The sequence below is a fragment of the Taeniopygia guttata genome, chromosome 6 (genome assembly GCF_048771995.1).
Source record: "Taeniopygia guttata chromosome 6, bTaeGut7.mat, whole genome shotgun sequence".
Taxonomy (NCBI): Eukaryota; Metazoa; Chordata; class Aves; order Passeriformes; family Estrildidae; genus Taeniopygia; species Taeniopygia guttata.
Window position 1 is genome coordinate 32,935,001 of NC_133031.1, and position 21,684 is coordinate 32,956,684.

Consider the following 21,684-nt stretch of genomic DNA (forward strand, 5'->3'; position numbering starts at 1 on the left):
CGGCACGGGGAGAGCCGGCAGCCGCACGCCCCAAGCGCCCCCCGAAACACCCCCCACCCACAGCTCCCCGCAGGCTGCCGGGGCACCCCTCTCCCGACCCCTCTAAAGCGACAGCTTCCCTCCTCTGCTTTCTTATGAACCCAGGATGAGCAGCAAAGAAGAGCCCAGCAAGTGCTGTCCGGCGGCTGCTCCCATCTCCAGTTTCACCATCCAGTCCATCCTGGGCAGCGGCAGCGCTGAGCCCCCCCGGGAAACCGGAGACAGAGCACCCGCCTGGCCCGCCCGCCCCCGGACCCTCTCCCTGTCCTCGGAGGATGAGGAGCAGGACGAGAGCTGGAAACACCGCGGCTGCTTCTGCCCCGAGGCTCAGGGCCCCGCCGAGACGTGCCACAAGCACCAACCCCTCAGCTTCACCTGTCTCGGTGAGTACCGGAGGGATGGGACGGGGCGGACGGGCCGGGAAGGGCCGCGCAGGGCTCGGCCCCGGTCCGGCCCCCGCCGGGAAGAGGGAGGCGGGGGCACGTCGCACCTTCGCTGCTCTCGGGGCATAGAGTGTTGGAGCAGTCCGTGCGTGAAGCGGGGAGGAAGGAACTCCAGGAAAAATGGGGTGACTTTTAAAAAAAAAAAATAATTTCCACCCCATCCGCTGTTGATTTCCCCGAGGGATGCGGTGCGATGGATAACGCTCGTTTTCTAAGATTCTGATTACAGCGCTCGGGCAGAGGGAAGAACGATGTTTATTATGATTTTTTCTTTAGCATTATTTCTGAATAAACGGTCTATGAAATGCGATGTTGTAAAGTAAAATTTGCCGACTCGTGTCGGATGGGAAGCCTGGTACTCAGCTGCTTTCACTGTGACACTCACACCTACCTGTCCATCCATCCATCCATCCATCCATCCATCCATCCATCCATCCATCCACCCATCCAAAAAACAGGGGGACAGGGATACCCAGGAGGGGATGGCTTCCCCCGGCGTGGGCTGTGTGTTCCCCGAGGAGCAGAGGCAGCGGGTGCCTGTCCAGGGTGCCACCTCGGTGCTTTTTCCCTCCGGGCCGGGGGGCTCGGCCGTCGGGGGTCCCGGTGCCGGCCGCCGTGCGACCCCCGCGTTGTCGCTCTGTTGCAGGCAGCGCCAAGGGGAGCGGAGCGGCGGCGGCGGGCAGCGGGGAACGGGGATCTTTCCTCCCACCCCCCCAGCAGGACTGTAAGGACGAGAAGGAGAAGCCACTGGGACCCTCCTCGCCTTCCTGCGGGGACCGGCAGCGCGATGGAGGGGACCGGCAGGCCGGCAGCGCCAAGAAGAAGACGCGCACGGTGTTCAGCCGCTCGCAGGTGTATCAGCTGGAATCCACCTTCGACATGAAGCGCTACCTGAGCAGCTCGGAGCGGGCCTGCCTGGCCTCCAGCCTGCAGCTCACCGAGACCCAGGTGAAGACCTGGTTCCAGAACCGCAGGAACAAGTGGAAACGGCAACTCTCGGCCGAGCTGGAGGCGGCCAACATGGCCCACGCCTCGGCGCAGACTCTGGTGGGGATGCCGCTGGTGTTCAGAGACAATTCCCTCCTCCGAGTGCCGGTGCCCCGGTCCATCGCCTTCCCCGCTCCTCTCTACTATCCCGGCAGCAACATCTCGGCCTTACCACTCTACAACCTCTACAACAAAATCGACTACTGAGCCCCGCGCCCCCCGGCCCCTCACCGGGAGCCGCACCGGGAGCCGCACCGGGACCACCGGGGGGGCTCCGTGCGGGCTCCCCATGGAGGGGACACAGCACCGAAACTGATGGGAGGGACGGGCAAACAGACAGCCCGGGGCACCGGGGGCACGCCCGTTCTCCCCTCCTGCCATCCTGTCACTTGAAAAGAAAAAAAAAAAAATTAATTAAAAAAAAGCGTTATTTCAGATCTGTAAATATTTTTAAAGAAAGTAAGAAAGAAAAAAAAAATTAAAGCGTTTTAAGCCTCGTTTGTAAATTTGCCACCTCGGTCGCGTGTCCCCGAGGGGAATCCCGGCACCGGGGGTGCCCCGCAGCCGGGCCGGGAAGGGATCGATGCACGGGAGAGCCAAAACGACTTGTAACGCCGAGGGTTTATTTTTCCGGAATTTTTGTTCCTTATCTCGTTTCCCGCAGGGAATCCCAGCCGAGCCTGACGGGAGCTCGCTGCCCTTCTCTCGGCTGGGAGATGAAGGGCATTTCCCGAAAAGTTTCGTAAACGGGGACCTTTTTTCTGTTTTTTTCGGAGTGTTGCGGTGATGGGCTCGGTGCTACCGGGGACTGGTCCCTGCTCTCCGCTGCCCGGGTCCGCACTGGGCATCCTCGACGGCTCCCCGCGGGACACGGCCTCGATGGGCCACTCAAAACCAGTAAATCCCGCGGCAAGTGGCGATTAAACTGCGGCCACCGCCTCCGAGGTACGGCCGGTACCGAGCGCCGGGGGTGTAACAGCAACAGCAACGAGGACAGCGAAAAAAAACCCCCGAAAAACAGAGAAATAAAATACCCGAAGGGAAAAATAAGGCGTTTTTCAATGCGGGGAAGGAGAACGCTCTCCCCGCGCTCCACAGCCGGTGTTTGAACCGCAGCCCCGGGGTAGCGGCGGCCGGGCTGGGGAACACAGCGCCGCTCCGCCGCTCCGCCTTTCGAACTAATTTTTTTTTTTATTTTAGGGGTAATAACTCGTATTTCGTGTTTTATCCGCTAACACTGCTAAAAGCCCAGCAGCAGCCTCTCTTTCCCCGCGGCACCCGTGCTGTCCCCCCGGGGACGGGGGACAAGGCACCGCCACCGGCTCGGGAGCGGCGAACTACAACTCCCGGCGCGCCCCGCGGCGGCGGGCTCGCGGCGCACGTCGGGGACGCAGCGTCACGCGCGTTCGAACCGGCCAATCGCGGGGGGAGGGCGGCAGTGCGCGCGCGCGGGCGGCGGCGGCTGAGGTGAGGTGAGGCCGGGACCGGGAATTCGGGATTTGGGATCGGGATTGGGGGTTCGCGGTTGGGGATCCGGGACCCTGAGCATGGCCTGACCCTCCCGTCCCGGCCCCGCCGTCGTTCCCCGGTGCGGCGCCCTCCCTGCCTGTCTCCCAGGCCCTTCCCTCACTCTGTTCCCTTCCCGCAGCGTTTTCCTGATCCCGGCGCTGTTTCAGGGACCGAGGCCTCGGGGCTGCCCGAAATCCCAAAGCTTTTCTTCGGCGGCCCGTGGAGCAGCGGGAGGAGCTCGTTCAGCATGAAAACGGTACTTTGAGTTTCATGTTTTCTGAATAAAAGCGCGGGAGGGGAGTCCCGAGGCTCTCACCGGAGCGTTCTGCTTTGTTCCTGCACCTCCGTCCACCTCAGTGACACCTGTGCCAAGAGGAGCTGTAAAAGCACAGGTCTCTTGCTTGTTCACTAAATCTTTCTTTTTCCTTTTTTTTTTTTTTCCAAAACTGAACCTCCTAGTTAAGTCAGAATTGCCATTTCAGCAGCACGTGCTTTCTCCGTAATATTTAAAAGTTTTTTCTTGTGCTCCCTCAACATTTTACCAGGACTTTTGTTGTTTGCGGTGGGCACAGCACTGTGCTTTGGCAATCCTGGTTGTGGAGCAGCTGTTTTGGTGAAAAATGTGGAGCTCTGGGTCTGATTTTTTTTTTTTTTACCATATGTAAGAGGCAGAATATCCTTAAATTCTGATATTATGAACATTGTTCTCAATTAAAAATATCTTTGGAACATCCTTCCAGGTTTCTTGTGTAAATGGCTTTGCCTCTTGGAGTTGCTTTTGGGCTGTTTAATAATTTGTACCAGGCCTCAAATAAGACAATAACTTGTACCTCAAATCTCATGTTTTGTTGCTTGAGTTTTCCAGCCTAAGTAAACACAGCAATAAGATTGTCCAGTTTAATTTTCTCAGTTGTTCTGAATTCCTTTAGGTTTTGTGTCTCTGGACCTGCATCTGAAACATCCTCAGCAGGTGCTGCTGAATTTCAAGTAATGTTCCCATGGAAAGATGTGTGGCAGAACCTCGAGCCTCTCTTTTCCCAAGTGTTCCCACAGCAATGCTAAAAAAGGAGTTTAAAAAAAAGCTTCTCTATATTTAAAGAGTTTTTTCTTCTTCACTTCATGCTTCAGTAGCAGAAATAGCACTTTATGTTGACACAGTGGGTGTTTTTTGTGTTTTTTTGTAGGGTGTCTTAGACAGCAAAGCTCCCACTCAGGAAATCTCTCCAGTATAGGAATGTGTTCTCCTCACTTCATTATACAGCCTGATGATTGCTTAGTTCTGACAAGCACTGAACTGGAACCACCGTGCCCTAAATTTGCACCTTGCCCTTGGTTCATCTGCTCCTTGTCTCCTGATTTATTCTCAGAGTTGTAATCTTACATTTGCAGTTGTACATACAAATTCTGGGACAGTGTTACAGAAAACCTGAGCTAATGCACTGCTCTGCCTCTTTAGCAGAAGGTAAATGTGCTGAGAAGGCCTTGAGAAACCTTGAAAAGAGGCTGTGGTTGTTTTATTGCTTGTTTTGTGGGTGTGTAACCAACACTTTCTTCTTCTAGAGTGTTTGTAAGGTCTGAGCTGTTTTCCTGCTGAAATTTGCAGTTCATAGCTTCTGCTGCCCTTGGAAGTTTTTAGCAAGCTGGTCCTGATTGGGAGTGCTGCATTTGCCTTTGGGGTCACCGCTCTTTGATTGAAGTGCTGTTATTTTTTCCTGGTCACATCCCAGTTCCATGGTCACTCCACATTTCAGCAGTTCACAAAACATAACTTTCCTTTCTTTACCTGGATTCTAAGAGAGGGGGGGAAACAATCTTACAGCTTTCTGTGCACATATTTCACAGCACTTATGGAAACCTCAAGGTCTGAAAGTTGCACAGTGCCCACAGCTATATAAAAGATGATCCAGTTGCAATTCTTGGAAGTGTGTGACAGTCATACCAATCCAGGAGCAAATCAACACTTTTTGGAGTTTTCAAATCCAATTTTTTCTGCTAATACATGTTTTTTAAAGTAACTTCTTGATGTTTGCAATAACTTATAAATACTTACTTCGAAAATCACAGCCACACACTCACCAGAGTGAGGGAAATACATTTGTAAGTAATAACCAAGCTTATAAATTATAATAATGATCATAATAGTTTTGTGTTGTTTATTCATGTTGCATTTGATATTTAAAAGCTCTCTGTGGAGAAAGGCATTTAATGAAGTTTTGGACAGGGACTGTCATCTTGAATTTTAGAGTTTGGAGAAATGTGGGTATTCTGAACCTGGTCTGTGTAAAAGCCAGTGAAGTTTTGAGCTCTGCTTTGAGCTGCCTTTCAGAGGGGTCAGTCTTGTTCCCTTGCTAGGCTTGTGTTCTTGCAGTCATTAAAATTGCATCTGTGCCTTATTGTCTGCAGATGACAGGATCAAATGAGTTCAAGCTCAACCAAACTCCAGATGATGGGATTTCATCAGTGAAGTTTAGTCCAAACACATCTCAGTTTCTGCTCGTTTCATCCTGGGACACAACTGTGCGGCTCTATGATGTTCCTGCCAACACCATGAGACTCAAATATCAGCATTCAGGAGCTGTCCTGGACTGTGCTTTTTATGTAAGTGTGGGAGGGGTTTTTTAATTATTGGTTTACAGCTGTAGAGTGCCCAAAGTATGAGAAATTGTCAGTCCCTGAAATTAAAGAGGGGGCCTGCCTGTGCTTATTTTCACTGAATGTTTTGTCATGTGGCTGATGCTGTACTGTAGATCAACACCAAAATCAGTTTTAGGATTATCCTGCATCTAGATGGGACTTGGGTTGTTAGTCATTTAAAAATTTGAAGAAATGGAAATTATTTGGTCTAGCCTCTATCTGCCTTTTAAAATTTATTTTCGTTTTGCTTCTAAACTAAAGAAATTCATATCACTCAAAGCACTTAAGCGTGTTGTGAAGTTTCTGTCTGTTTAAATCTGGGTCAGACCTTAACATTTGTGTGTTAATTCCTGTCTTCCCAAAAGCAAGTCCTCTGTTACGAGTTTAGGATGCTGAATGCAGAGCAACCATGCAAACTTAATAAGGTAAATTTTGTGCTTTGTAGGATCCTACCCATGCCTGGAGTGGGGGGCTGGATCAGCAACTGAAAATGCACGACTTAAACACGGACCAAGGTGAGCAGATTGAATTCTAAATGCTGTCAGCTGCTGGTCTGAGCTTCAGATTTATGTGCTTACATGCACAGAGTATTCTTCAGGTTCTTTGGGTGGTGGATATTTAAATATCTGCAGAATAACCAGTGACCCTAATAAGGACCACCTAAAAACCTGGAAGAATTTGGCATTGCCAGGAAGTTAGGTAGCTGCTTGCAGGATGCCTTGAATTGTTTCTCTGATGATAATCATGCCCTGCCATAGGCTGCAGTTAGGGGGAAGTAGCCAAGCTGAACTAAAACTGAGCATGTTGTTTTTCAGAGGTTTGTGGTTTGGATGTATTTAGAATGATCTTTCATGGCAGAGGATATATAGAGCTTTTGCTTTTGTCAAGCCTGGCCTTGTACTAAAGTTTTTTTTCTAAGAAAACATTGCTTGAAAGTAACAGTTCCAGTGCCTCGTTGGTGCAAAATATGGAACTGGTTTGTCTCACTATTTTGTCTGTTAAAGAGAAAGCAAATTTCAGCCAGTCACCAGCACCAGCCAGTAGCCAGGGCTTGACAAATCACTAATGTGCAGTAATGGTACCAAAAAGCTCTAATAATTCTGCCATAGCTGGCTTCCTACAAGTGTTTTAATATTTTTATTAAGATGCTCGTTGCTTTCTCTTGTCATATTATTGGTGTACATAAACTTAAGTTGCTTTCTGTGTTAGTGTGTTTGTCAGTGAAGTTGCTTTCTGTGTTCGTGTGTTTGTCAGTGTGATACCAGTTGATGCTTTATACCTGTAGAGATCTCTTACTGACTGCCTAGAATTCTTTAACCCTAAGCTCAAGAGACATAAATTTAAATGTAACAATCCTGATATTTTCAAAAGTTATGCTTCTGAAGACTGAACTATCCTTACAGGGACTTGTGGTGTAGAAATGCACCTTTAGAATGTCAGAAAATGCTTGTGCTGCAGTTGTGTTCTTTTTTTATTCTTTATTTCACACATTCTGTGTTATAGGGCCAGTGAAGTTGCAGTATATTGTGTTTTCTTACAGAAAGCCTTGTTGGTGCCCACGATGCTCCTATCAGGTGTGTGGAGTATTGCCCAGAAGTGAATGTCATGGTGACTGGCAGCTGGGATCAAACAGTCAAACTCTGGGATCCCAGAACTCCCTGTAATGCAGGAACCTTCTCCCAGCCTGAGAAGGTACGTGCTGCATTCCAGGTGCTAAATAATGCATCCTGGCACTGAGACATCTCACAGGACACTGCCTTGGGCTGAACTTGTGAAGCTGTGAGCTGAATTTGTGAAGTTATATTTAATGATTTTTAAACTGGGTGGAATTGTAGCATTTTAAAAGATTGGTGTTCAGAATGAATTGCCATTTTTTGGTGAGGGCTTTGAGCTTTCCTCAGTGATCCTTAACTCTTGGTGCTTGTGCTGGACCACTTTCTTAAAATTTAAAATAAATTGGAAGGAAAATCAAGTATCTTGGCTTAATTGTAATATGAACAGTTGATTTCCTTAAATGTTAAGATTTTAGGTATATCAGACCATCAGACCCTGGCAGTCCTAAGGTCTGATTGTTTTGGAATAGAAACACATCTCTATATCATATTTCTGTGTGCATAGAAAAATATCTCTTTAATGTTTTTTACTTGTGTTCAAAAAATTGAACAGAATTGCTTGTTTTGTGACTTTCTTGTTTTGTATTAATGCCTAGTAAATTTGGTTATTCTCCTAAAGCTGCAATCCTCTGTGCTAATGGGAGACTCAGAGAAATAAGATAAAATGAGCTGATGTCTTCAGCTTTTTCTAATGCCCATATGATGTATTAGCTTCTCATGCTGCTTACAGCAGTGTCATTGAAGGAATTAACAGTAATTCCTGGTTTTATTCAGATACTCCTAAACACAGGCTGGCTTGCTGGATAATTTTACATACGAATATTTTTTTTTTTGCCTGTAGCTTTTAAAAATTTCATTTAGCACTGTGACATCCTATTGTCAAGTCCTAATTATGAGCCATCATTACCTTCCCTTTGCCCCTAAATAGCTCTTACTTTTATTCCAGCAGAGCTGGATCTACTTCTGGCCAGACCTTTGTGCAGAATAAAGTAATTGCATTATTTCTAGTTTTGATTTATAGATGTATGTAGCATGTAAAGAACTGTGATAAATTGCTGACAGAATATCATATAATGGACAGCCACAGTGAATCAAGCTGCTTATTGGTTCAGCAAGGTTCATTATGTCATTTTTTTAATGCTGCCTTTGATGAATGTGTACACCTACTCCACTGCATGACAACGGTTTCATTTGATTTATGGCTGTGTGGTGGAGAAAGAACACTCACTGTACAGGTGTGACATCAGTTTGTGAAGAAGATTTAAGATATTTATTCTTCTTTATGCTTTTGTTTCCCTATATGTACACAAACATATTTTATATAGAGTTTATGAGTAGTTCTGGACCAATTTTTACATCAATAACAAAAAACTGTCCTGCTAAAATATGTAACTACTATTGCCTCAAAGTTTTCATACCTTTTTTAGGAGTAATTGGAATCATCAGAAATTTTGGGCAACTCCTGTGTGAATATTTAAGACTTTTTCCATCTTAAAATCTCAGTTTTAAGAGTTCTGTAATCAAATTTAGAGAAGAAAGCATGCTCGGTGGATGAGGGTTTGTTAAAGAAAATTTCTAATAAAAAGCTAGCAGACAAGTGTGTATGTACACATATAGATAAAAAAGTTAACTTTTTGAAAACATATTTGTAGCAAATGAAGAGAAAACTTGCTGTGTTTAATGTTTCAGTGCAGTCTTACCAGAACCAAGCAGCTTTGTTGGGCTTCATCAGAGATCCAGAAAGTGAAAACAAGTGAAATCCTCCAAGAACCTGCCAAAAGCAAACTATTCCTTCTGGCAGGATACCAGATCTCTTACACTTCTAATTCCTGATCTGAGGAATACCCAAGATCTGTTTCCTGTGTGTTTGGCTGCATTTGATCACTGGAAAAAGCAGCTCATTCTCATCATTTGCTCTTGTTAGCAGCTCAGTGGCAGCTGTAGATAGCTGGATTCTATCTGCTTATGTATCAACAACTAGGAATTCATTCCATAGCTCAGGGTTTTTTTTTTGACTAAACCTCTTTCGTTTTTCTTGTATTTTTGTTTTGTATTTTTTTAAACATATTAGCAGATGAAAGCAATATCTGGAAGCAACAATTCATGCACTGGATATTTTCATACGAAATTTGATAAGGCAAAATTTCCCACTGAGCCAAGTTTTGGGGTAGAGTTAAAATTCCGAGCCATTATCTTTTTTTTAATATGTCAAACATATTGCTTTCTTCAAATTCACTTAGTTTTATTAAAATACACAAAGTAATGGGTTGTTTTTTTTTTTTTTTAATGATCTCTTGGCAATTTATTTTATTAATATGAAGCTCAACTCTAAATATTCAGTTTATAAAGAAAAATACTCGGTTACCAGGTGGAGGAAAACAGAAAATGTGTGATGTGGTTTTGGAGGACTAAACTGCAGGATCATGAACTGACAGTGGGAATGCAAAACCAAGCCGAGATTAATTCCAATATCCATCACTTCCCCTTGTGTTCCTTTGTATGGGTTTTCCTTTTGCCATTGATTTCAGTAAATTTAAAGCCTGGAATAGTTTTTGAACTTCTGAATGCTACATCAGGGTGTTCTCACTAACCAGGTACACATTCCTGCTGCTTATCCCAAATTTGGGTTCTAAATGAAAGCTGAAGGGAATTGTGTTGCTGGGCATTCCGTGGGAGATGTCCCCAGTTGTGTTAGTGCTCATTGCTGACAGCTTATTCTGTACAAAGAGCAGGGGGGTTTCCAGGCTAGTGTCAGTGTTAAATACTGTACATTTTTTTTTTGGAAGGTCTACACCCTCTCTGTGTCTGGGGACAGACTGATTGTGGGGACAGCAGGTCGGAGGGTGCTGGTGTGGGATTTGAGGAACATGGGATACGTTCAGCAGCGAAGGGAATCGAGCCTGAAATACCAGACCCGCTGCATCAGAGCATTCCCCAACAAACAGGTATGGGAGCAGTGGCAGCAGTCACATTTCTGCTGGATATTCTTCAGGAAAATGGGGCTTTATTTCCAAATGTATTTTTCAGTGGGGATGTGTTTTGTGATCAAACTTCAGGAGGGGGGAGGCTTCCTGGGGTACATTAATTCTTTTTAGTGCAGCTTAGCAATGTTTGCCACTGACTTAGCAGCATATTATGTTGTTGTTTTGTTCCTCAAGATCGTCTCCTTTTTAGAAATAACCTATTTAATGAATCACAATGCTGACATGTAATTAAAAAAAAAATCCTTCACCTCCCCAGTTGCAGTAGAGGAGAGAAAGCCAGAACTGGTGGTTCCTAAGCAGCTTTTATGCATTGTAACCCAGGGTTCTTGAACAGTCTGTGAACAGGGGCAGGATTAAAACTGCATGAATGTCATTTATATATTTTTCTTTTTTTTCTCTCTGAGTCTGTGGCATGCACTGCAGAATCCTGGATCCATTATCCAGGGGGAATTGTGCAATTCAGGTGCTGTTACAGCTGTTCTGTGCAAGTTAACATGGTGTGTCTGTGGTGTTTCTTTTTTCAAGGAAAGCAAGAAGATTGGCTTTCTCTGCCAAACTAATTTGTAAGGGAATTTTCTCCTGTACAGAGTGATAGTACAGGAATTGCAAGACCTAGTTACTTGTTCTTGAACTGGCATGAATGCTTTGTCCATTTTCAGTTCTAGTTATAGTAAAACAAGCTGATCTTCCAGATTGTATTGTATGATGGATTTTAAAGAGCCCTGGTATAGCTAGATATCATTGCAATCCTATTTCTGAAAAGATCTATTATGGACTTAACTCAAAAGTGATAATACAAGCATCTCAGGTTGCTCCAAGTCAGGACTGTAATTAACTGGATAAGTGAACACAACTTGTAATCAAGTTTCACTGAAAATACTATTTCAGCTTGAGTGTTTAGTTGTTAGTATAAAGCTCTGAACTAATTTTAATGTAATGTAATTCTGAAACTAAATAGTCCTGTGAGTATCTCTCATATTTCAGGTATTTAGGCCTTTGGGGATAGGTGAGCAAATGCAAGGTGTTCTTATCTCTTGAAATTCTTTTCCCCAAAGACAAGCTTGTTTTTTTGACCTGCAGAAGTAATTACAAGTCTCATTGTCAGCTTAAAACTGATGCAATGAGAATCTCTCTTAGAAAGCTTTTTTCTGCCTTACCACTTTCCTAGAATTTAGAAGGCTATGAAATAAAATTGTATTGCAGTCTTTTCTCTAGTTGTAAACTTCTAAAACTTGTAGCTCCAATTTTTTTTTTTCTTGTTAGGGTTATGTTTTAAGTTCTATTGAAGGTCGTGTAGCTGTGGAATATTTGGATCCAAGCCCAGAAATCCAGAAGAAGAAATATGCATTCAAATGTCACCGTTTGAAGGAGAATAATATCGAGCAGATTTATCCAGTTAATGCCATTTCTTTCCATAATGTCCACAACACGTTTGCTACAGGTAAATACTCAATTCTTCGTAACACTTGCCTCAGTTCCTTTAGTTTTGATGTAAACAGATCAACCTTTACTTCATGTGCCTTGACTTTTTAAGTATTTAAGTTGTATTCATGCTCCAAGCAGGGTTTTAAAATTATTTGATGTAGTGAGAGTTCTTAATTCTTAATGTTTTTTCCCCCAAACACAGGCTTGTCTTTGGACCTGCAGATATAATCACAAGTCTCACTGTCAGTTTAAAACTGTGATGCAATGAGAATTTCTCTTAGGAAGTTTTTTTCTACCTTACTACTTCCTTAGAATTTGGAGTGCCATGAGATAAAATTGTATTGCAGTCTTTTCTCCAATGAACTGCTTTAACAGGGAGTTTGGGAATGCTCATTGTGATCTTTACCAAACAAATCAGCCTTGTGTTTTTCCTGACAAAATAATTACGAGTAGTTTTCTTTTTTCCCTCTGCTGCATCTCTTCAGTTTCATTTTTTCCCTCAATTCTAACTTATTTTTGAAACCCTGCCTTGCAGGCGGCTCCGACGGCTTTGTGAACATCTGGGATCCCTTCAACAAGAAGCGGCTGTGCCAATTCCACCGTTACCCCACCAGCATCGCCTCGCTGGCCTTCAGCAACGACGGCACCACCCTGGCCATCGCCTCCTCCTACATGTACGAGATGGACGACATCGAGCACCCCGAGGACGGCATCTACATCCGCCAAGTGACAGATGCAGAAACAAAGCCCAAGTGAGTGTCTGCTTCAGCTGCACTTGAGCCTCTCTGAGCCTCCACCCCGAGATTTATTAATTTTCCTAAATTCATGAATAGTATTATTGATGGCAGGAGATAGTGCAGCTTGACAGTAGGGCTGGGTTTGATGTTATCTCCTTCGCCCAAGCTTTCAATATCCGTAGGTTGATAGACGGCTGATGGATAAAATTGTGCCTGGTTGTTTAGAGGGAGAAGGATGTCAAACTCTTCTCCTCTTTCAATAGGTGCTATTATATGAAGCTGTAGAGTTATTTCGAGCTCATTGCTTCAGGAATTGAGTGAAGAATTCAAGAATAATTTATGGGAGTAAATGCTACCGTGTTTGGATATTTAAAACTTGGAATGAATGCGATCTGTCACACTGAGTATGCACCCAGCTGTCAGAGTGAGCTGTGAATTTAGATTCTGTTCTAGGAAGGTTTTGTAAAATCAAGGGAAGGTTCTCTCAGTTCCTGTGTGTTGGAGTTTGCTGCAGCCCTTTGATAACACACTTTTCTGTCATTGTTGCTGTCAAAACGAGGCAAACTGATTGATGGAGGTAAAAATTCCTGTTCAGCTTGCTTTGGCATCAACGTTACATAGAAAAATTGCCATCCCAGTGCAGAATTGTGCTGCCCTTAATGATGGAGGCACAGGAGCAGTTGGCTTTATTTTCAAATTCCTGTGCTTTATCACTGTTAGGTTTTTTCTCTTCTAGTACTCAATCTGTCTTACACCTTATCAGGTTGTCTCCATTATTAAAAGTGGCTGTGAAAACAGATACATAAACGATCAAATTTCTTGAGTTTAAAACCTCAAGATCTTTCCCTCCAGTCCCTGTTGCTTTGGAGCAGCTGTTTTATACCTGCAAAGATGAGGTATTTATTATTGTATAACTTCCACATCTCTCACTTGGAGATATTTGTTTTAAAGTCATTTTGATACTCCTAGAAAAATAAAGCCAGTACTATTTTAGCATTTATCTCTGGGAGTTCCTCAATTGGAAAAATCCAAATATGGTAATTAACTAAAAAAAAAACCAAAACAGCTTGTACTTTTTACATACATTTGAGTTGTTGTTTTTCAAAGTTGATAAAAGAATACTTGCTGCTGTTCATTTTCTAATAGTAAGAACTGCTTTCAGAGGTTTTTTTTTTATCCATTGCTACTTAGAGTTGCTAATTCTGTAGATGCTTCATTCTGCTGTACAAGGAGGTTAATCTACAATTAAACAATATTTCCTCTTGGCCCTCCATTATTTTCTGAAACAGATGGTTCATCATTTCCTGGGCTGTTAAACACAGCAAGGTTAAGGTTAGACTCTTGGGAATCAGCTAGTTTGGAATCTTATTAGGCTGTAGAAGGAAAACTAATAAGAATACTCCTTAATATCATTTTGTGACTGTAAACAATTATTTATTAGCAAACAATTGATCCCAGAAGGGCAAATTGTTTGAGTCAGTAATGAGCTGAGAAAAGACAGAGCCTATCTGTGTATTTGGAAAATAATTGTAACGTAATTGCAATGCATTTAGACAGGCATCTTTTTGGACCTGTTTCTATCTTTAAATGAATTTCTGAAAACATTAACGAGGTTTGTATGCTTTTCTGACATTTACAAGTTGCTTGTGCCAACCTTAGGGCACTAAGAATGATGGGTATATTTTAGTGGTTCAGTAGTGTGAGTCATCTCTGGTTTATTCTAAAAATAAGTTACTTAGGACAGAAGACTAATGGCAGTTTCATAGTGATCTTTTTGCATGTTAATTTGAGTCACAGTGTTTCTGCACAATGCATTCTTGGTGCATCAAGATGGTGCCATATTATATAAAGATCACTCTTTTCGTCATTAAACCCCTATATTCTGTATCTTGGTACAAGTGAAAGTTGGCTTTCTGTTTTCATAGGATGGTGAATGTTCTACCTGCTAATGATTGCTCTAAATATTCTTCCTAAAATAGAGTTTATTTATTGCAGGTCTACTTAAACTATTGCTGCTACTCCTTCTCTACAAGAGATGCTCACCTGCTCCTAGCAAGGCTCAACTAAAACAAGTGAAGTGAGAAGAGCAATCTTTGTACTCCTGTTGTTTCTAATTAAGAAATGTTTGTTTATTGTAATTTGTCTAAATCTGTCATTCCTTGCCTGCTTATAATGTTAGTGAAGCTATTTTCTTTATCTTCTGTCTGGAGCTGAATTAATTCAATCCTGTAGATAACCTTTTAAAAATTTAGATATTTTGTAGTATCTGATTATGAAAACTTCCACTGCTTTCTTATTTGTTCAATAAATATCTATAGATTTTTTGAAAACAAATACTTTGTGTAGCAGCTTTTACTTATTTTGAAACAAATGTTGAGACCAAACCCTTAAATTGCAGGAGTTACTGAGTTCTAGATCTTCCTGATAGAAAAATTTGAGTCTTTAATCTTTTCCCAGTGAGATGAATTAGGAACTAAAAAGAATTTTTTTCTTTTGAGTATTACCACTAAAAGCTGTCTCACTCAACTCTGTTAGCAGTGCAAAGTCAGATTGTTTTCCTGGTAGCTTGTATCAGGTGTTACTACTTAAATATTTATTTTACAGTGAATTGTACAGAGGGACAGAAAAGCTGAGGCTTGAGGAAGGTGATTGAGGTGTGGGTATTTTGGATTGGAAATTGAATTAATTCTTTGCTTCCAACTTCTTCTCTTCTATCAGTGCCTGTGTAGCCAGTGGGAGCACTTTATTACCTGTAGGAAAACAAACTTGCTGACAACAGGAATGGTACCAGATCGTTGCAGAGAAGGTGGTGATGGAGAGGAAACAGCTCAGTGTGTGCAGAAATCTGACAAACTTGAGCTGTTACCAGGTAGACATGGTAAATGAGTTGTATATGGAATATTTTGTAGTTTGTCACGAGCTAGATATGGATTCTTTGGTAATAAAAACTGGTTTTGATAGGTTTGGAAAAAATGAAGATCTTCCTGAGTTAAATATGAATAATGCCCACACCACAGTGTCATCCAGCCTCTGTTCTGGCAGTTGTGCACCACCTCTGTTCCTTGCAGTTTTAATTGGCTTTATTGCAGTGAGGGTTACATGACTGGTGTGGGGCAGAGGTTGAATTTTTGATTTTGCTAAAGAGGGTCAATTGCAGCCCAATCATGGGAACTAAGATTTCTGGCAGAGTAACTAGCAGAGCAATAATAAGCTTGTGGAAAAAAGAAGTGAGGATGTGTCCAATTAAAAAAAAAAGCGTGAAGGCAGAATTAGGCTGGGACTAAGGAAAAGGTGATTTAGTGATGATGTGGAGAAAGGAAAATGTGAAATGGAGAGAGGATAGAGTGGGGAGTTACAGGTGTAGAGCTGTGGGGAGCAAAGTGAAATAGGAGCTAGAGAGCATAGGGCAAAACCAACAGAATTAGGGGAATTCAAAATCTTTTGGTTGACCAAGGAAGCCGTAATATAGCTAGGAAATGGTGAAACTTTTCAGTGGGAAGCACTGGGGGAAAATCCTGTTAATATGCTGAAATCTGCATGTTTCAGTGGACAAAGTTAGCCCAGTATGAGGCAATGAGGCAAAGACTTGCTGGTTCTCTTTTGGCTTAAAACCCAGAGGAGGATTCCTTGTGGTGAGCTGGTGTTTTATGTAAATGCTTGAAACAAAAATAATGAGACAACCAGTGGGGAAAATGAATGTTGGTTGGTCAGGGCTACAGCTGTGTCCATGTGTTGGGTAGAAATATCACAATGTGCAGTTGAAATACAGATACTTCTTTTACAAGATTAATCTCCCTTTTATTAGCACTCTCCTAGAAATGCAGGTCAAGGCAGAGGTTCATAAGCTGGAGGAATCAAGAAACAAGCCTTTCTGACTTCTGTAACAAGCAGCTGAACAAAGGATGTACTGACTCTTGATAGAGGAATTGAGAGCTAAAAAAGCTCCTTAAGTCACTGCTTTTTGGCTGGTGTTGAGGGCCGTGGAGAAAACATGGAGCCACAGCCATCACTGTAATAGAGTCATCAATCATCACTGACTGCTGGCAGCAGTGAATATCCAGGGTTGTCTCTCACAAGAGCCTCATAACACTGTGGTATTAGAAGCCAAGTGGCATCTGTGCCCTGAATGTCACAAAAGCAAGCTGGTAAGTACTTCTTTCTGTTGGCCAGTCCTTCAGGATAATCAGTGTGTGCTTACTGCATGCAGGTCTGGAGCTCTGCTGCATCTCAGGTCGGATGTTTAGTGCTGGTGCTGCTGCAATTATAATCAGTATTAAAAAATGTCTCCTTTAGGTGGGTGTTTTCCCAAGCAAAACCAGTCAAAGCTGAGCTCTGAGCCCCCAACAAAGACTGAAGTGATGCTGCTGAGGATGACTTTATGAAGCTATGTAGTTATTGCCAGCTCCATCTTAATTGCCTCACACTTTTGTATGTACCCAGTGGTTTTCACTGCCTTGAGAATGACAGATTTTCTGCAGTTGGAGTCACTCAGTCCTCAAGTTCAGCAGTAATTCCACTGCTGCATCTGTCACAATGGGTGCCCAAAGGCTGGGTGTTTCTACTGCTGAGTTCTCTTGCAAATTTGGCCTGAATGACCCATCCCCCATGAGGGATTGGTATCTGTCCCATTTCTTTGGACCAGCAGACATTGCTCTGGTGATTACACCATTAGCTGCTCTCATGTTGTTCAGTGTAATCACAACCACAAAGGTAGTAATTTTTTAGTCAATATGCAACAACTTCTGCTCCTCCAGCAATGTGACATTTACTCTGAAAAGTGTCAGGATTCTTTGTTTCAAATGCCTTTAGGCAAGTAAAATTTAGAAATGAAGAGTCAAAGACAGGACTTGCCCAGATATTCTTATAACTGATATACTAAAGGCTCTCTCTGTGAAATATCTATTTCTTCCTAAGGCTGTATGTGCAGTTTTCACTCTATCAGACATTTTCCTATAGCATGAAAAGCACAAATGCTAAAACATATGATAGCAACATGGGAGAGGTAATAGGTCTTCAGAGTCTCCCATGATTACCTGCAAAGTGGAGGGAATAAACTGTTCTCCATGTCCACTGGGACGAGGCATAATGAGCTTAAATTGCAGCAGAGATTAGTGTAGACATTAGGAAAAACTTCTCAAGTGAAGGGCTGTTTAAGTCCACGAATAAATGGTCTGAGGAAGCTGCAGTGTCTCCATCAGTGGAATTTCTCAAGCACAGGTTAGACCAGTGGCTGCCACAGGGTGCCCAGAGCAGCTGTGGTGCCCCTGGATCCCTGGCAGTGCCCAAGGCCAGGATGGACACTGGGGCTGGGAGCAGCCTGGGACAGTGGGAGGTGTCCCTGCCATGGCAGGGGTGACACTGAATGTGATTTAATGTCCCTTCCAACGTGACCATTCTGTGATTCTCTGGTTATACTTCTTCAAATCAATGTATGCATTCATTTTGTAGGCATTTCTCAACTTGGGTTAATTTTTCTGAATGAAGGTCAATCAAGAGTAGCTGACTTTTATTTGCTATATAAGTTCTTTTTTACATCATCCTTACCATACCTTTAAGGTTGCACCCAGCTTCAGCAGCAGCAGCACTAAATAACTCAGCAGATTTGTATGTTTTAATCTATTCCCCACTTGCAGAAACCCACTGTATTCTCTTCTGGGAAAAACACAGCAAGGTAGCCTCAAGTAGAAACAGAGCAATAATTTATTCACTTAGGCCCAAGATTTCCTGCTAATTAAACTAAGCAAGGGTTGCTTTTCCCTGCTTGTGTTTGCTGCAAGCCACCCTTGCTCTGCAGCCACAACAATGCAGCAAAGGCACCGATTGCCTCATTCTCAGGGGGACACGGGGGCGCTGTCAGAGGTGATTCTGGCTGCAGAATTTGTTCCCTAAGTAGACAGGACAGACAAAGGCAGAGAGAGAAGAAATATTCTCATTTCACAGTTGTCTACAAAGGCACAGAATAAGGAAGTGAATTTCCTTGTCACAGAGCAAAGGCAGGACTTGAACAGATGTCTTGATTCTGACTGCATGTAATTGGTTTAATTTTTTGCCTCTGCTGTAGACTTACTGTGGGGAGTTATTTCAGTTAATCTTTTTTAGTCCTGTGATGTAATTTTTTGGTCAATAGAATGGCCAGGGCTTCAGTGTAAAGGTAAATGAGACCAAATTGTTAAAAAAGATTTAAGTCTATCTCTTAAAATGCAGTTTTAATCCAGTGTACACTGGTGTGTTGATATTCAGTAGTGCTACATGGGAAGAGAGATTCCAGTAAAATGCCAAGATTGCCTTTCCTTAAGTGAGGGGAGAGATGTGACAGGAAGAAAGTAGAAAGTACAAGCATTATTAGATGTTGTACTTCTAAAAATAATAAAATGTATCATTGTGTTTCTATATAGTATTATCTAGGCAGAAAAAATTATAATTGAGGCCATACAAATCAAAGACTATCAAGAAGTATTAAAGAGAGAATTTTAACTTGTTTTGTAGAACTAAAAAAAAAAAAAAAAATTGGTAGAGCTGTTGCCTGTGCAGCAGTCAAGAGAATGAAGACATCAATAAAAAATTTAATTTAAATATAAATGTTATTTACCATGTTGCATACCCCTGGTTTCTGATGCCTCCCATTGATGAATCAGTTTTCTTGTCCCACAGAGACATTTTGTGTTCTGGGGAGCTGCAGTGCTGCATGTGCACATCTGCAGGATGCTCAGAAGTTGCTGCAAGGCTCTGGAGAAGCTGCAGGTGGCTTTTACCTTGAGGCAAATGTAGGTGTTTGTAAACGGCCTCCCTGTTCCCAGGCCCAGTGTGCTTTAATATGTCTATAATCCCTGTTTTTAATTTTTCACTTGCTGGTGATAATCCCTATTCCCCTCTGATAAAGATTATCACCTAAAGATTTCATCTAGTGGCACAGACTGTAATAGAACAGCATAAATATCCTGAATTTGCAAATTGTTTTGAGAACATCATCTTGACTGTTTCTCTTGCACCTATAATTTTAGTGTTTATTTTTAGTGTTAGAGATTATTTGATTTTTTGTGTGAAGGCTTTGGCCTGCAAACACACAGGCTCTGCAAGGTGGTGCTGCCTGAGCAGTGAGGTAAGTGCCCAGTTTCCATCAGAGAATATTAATTTCTGCAAATGAAATTTTGGAAGGGAGCATTTAAAGAAATATTTGTAGATAAACTTTTCAAATTAAACATGTGCAGAACTCTCAGCCCTATACCACAGATTAAATTGCAGGAATATATCAGTGCTGTCATATTTCTCTGTTTCTCTATCTGTTTTTAGGATTATAGGCCTTGGTGTGGACAAAGAAAAGTGCTTAAATCCTTGATTTTTTTCCCTCAGTTATAATGGAGTCACTGTTCTTTCCTTGTCATCTGCAATGCTCAGATGCTTTTAATCAAATCCTCAGGATTTAAATTATTAACCATCTTTTTGGGATTACATTTTTTATTCCTAATTATACGCAAAAGATATATATCATGAAATATGCAGCATGTAATTGTGATTAAAGCGTGCAGCTTCCCAAAAGATGGGCCTAACATTTTGATACACCCAAAATTTAATTAGGCAGATAATGAGGTTAGAGGGGAGATTTGTAAGGATGGAAATATTTGGAGCGATACTTTTTTTTTTTTTGTGGTGGTAGAAATCACTATGGAAGCAAATGCAAATAAATTTATTTCCTGATCTTCACTTGGTGGTGTTTTTTTTTTTTTTTTTTTTTTTTTTTGTCTTGGTCTTGAGATGATCTGTGAAAAACTGAATTTATCTACACAAGGAGCAAGCAATTCAATGAATTGCAGAATTTTCTCCATAGTTGGGTCTTTTGGTTGTTTTTTCTTGAAAAACCAAGCTTTGACTTAAACCACAATAACTTTTCCCAGGTAGATTTCCTGGGCACGTTATTAGAGGCTGTCTCCTCTGCTTGGCTGCCTGCTTTCATGAGGGATGCAGGAATTTGATAGCTTTGAGACCTCCTTCCTCTGTCAAGCTCCCTTGTAATTGGTCTCTGAGTTCCCAAGTTATTAGGGGATGAGAGGAGCAGGGGACGGGCAGACAGACACAGCCAATTTCATTGCACCAATCTCATTTCCGCAGGGAGCTGGAATAAAAAAATCAATTAAGGTTAAAGACCCTCCAGTCCCCTCCTTCAATTACTTGGGCTGAAGTATCCATGATACACAATATCCTCCTCAGCCTCGTGGAGGATTAAACCTCTTGGGGCTGTTTGGAGTGTCCAAGTACAGGATAAACCCCTGGATTTTCCATCAACATTAGCTGAGCTCCTGGAGCCTTTGGCAGTGCCAGGAGTCCCTGCTGCAGCTTGCAGGGATGCTGGTTCCTCTTCCAGCACCAGGAGTTTCCTACAAGCTGCATTAACCCACAGGGACATGGTCCCATCCTACTTTTGTTTCAGCATTAAATTGTGCTGCTAATTAACCAATTTCTTCTCTTGTGAGGGTTTGTCTTATTTTTTTTCACATTCTGGAAATCTCACCAGTCTTCTGTTTACTCTCCCTCCCCACCTCACTGGTAATTTGTGTTTAAATATTTGACATTTCATCTTCTACTCCTACAGTCAGGAGTAATTCAAGTATAACTTCCAAGTGGCACAGGCACGTCGAGAGGTTGAATGGAACCATCACCTTTTTCAAACCATTTTCTGGACTGTCTTCTAAATCACCATCAAAATCCCAAGCTAAAACAAAAAATCCCCAAACAAGCAGGGCTTTTTTGCAGTTCTGACTGCAAACCAAACCTATGTGAATAGTCTGAGATGATTATGATCTCAAAAGCAGTAAAAATCATCAATTTTCTGTGATCCTGCTTTACCCAGTGGATGTGTCCAGGTTCAACACTTTGGGGCTCTAGTGCCCTTTTCTTCCTCTTATTTCAGTATTTGTTTTGCTAACAGCTTGTTCTGCTGTGGAACTGGTTGCTGTAAGGAAAAAATTCCCTTGTTTGCCTAGAATCTCTATAGTGAGGGATTTTGTTTGTGTGGAGAGAAGGAAATGAAAGATGGAAATGTTAATAGAGGAAGCACACATGTTTCAGATGATGTATTATATGTTTCCCCTTGTTTCTTGTTTTACTTCTCTGCATTTTTCTTTTCTCCAAGGATGTTTTATTAAAAAAAAACACCAAAAAAAGAAGCAATGCTTTTCCTGTGCATCAACTTGAAGACATTTTGGTGGGACTTCATTGTATTATCACTTCAGTTTTTTAGTTCCTCATGGAGAGGAGTGGAACCAGGATTCCAACCCTGACCAAAAACCTTTTCAGCTCAAGGGAGTTAAATTTAATT

General features: G+C 42.5%; 2 protein-coding genes across 2 annotated transcripts in view; both read left to right on the forward strand.

Moving 5' to 3' along the window:
* The window catches only part of HMX2 (H6 family homeobox 2), a 7,152-nt gene extending 4,622 nt beyond the window's left edge, over positions 1-2,530 (forward strand). Inside the window, exons 2-3 of the mRNA XM_002192500.5 lie at positions 145-422; positions 1,129-2,530. Coding sequence (XP_002192536.4) covers positions 146-422; positions 1,129-1,676 — 825 coding nt within the window. The 5' untranslated portion in view covers position 145 and the 3' untranslated portion in view covers positions 1,677-2,530. The remainder of the gene's footprint in view (positions 1-144; positions 423-1,128) is intronic.
* A 361-nt stretch (positions 2,531-2,891) lies between these two features.
* On the forward strand, positions 2,892-14,705 carry BUB3 (BUB3 mitotic checkpoint protein). The gene is made up of 9 exons (XM_030276585.4): positions 2,892-2,941; positions 3,118-3,234; positions 5,382-5,576; positions 6,058-6,127; positions 7,153-7,304; positions 10,012-10,170; positions 11,473-11,650; positions 12,170-12,386; positions 14,367-14,705. The coding sequence occupies exons 2-9, from the start codon at positions 3,226-3,228 to the stop codon at positions 14,374-14,376; spliced, it is 990 nt and encodes a 329-aa protein (XP_030132445.1). The 5' UTR covers positions 2,892-2,941; positions 3,118-3,225; the 3' UTR covers positions 14,377-14,705.
* Positions 14,706-21,684: the final 6,979 nt, after the last annotated feature.

Bases quoted from the DNA above. Each gene is read 5' to 3' on its own strand.
- BUB3 (XM_030276585.4), top strand. The intron at 7,305-10,011 runs GTACGTGCTGCA...TTTTTTTGGAAG, and splicing joins CCTTCTCCCAGCCTGAGAAG to GTCTACACCCTCTCTGTGTC. The intron at 11,651-12,169 runs GTAAATACTCAA...CCTGCCTTGCAG, and splicing joins CCACAACACGTTTGCTACAG to GCGGCTCCGACGGCTTTGTG.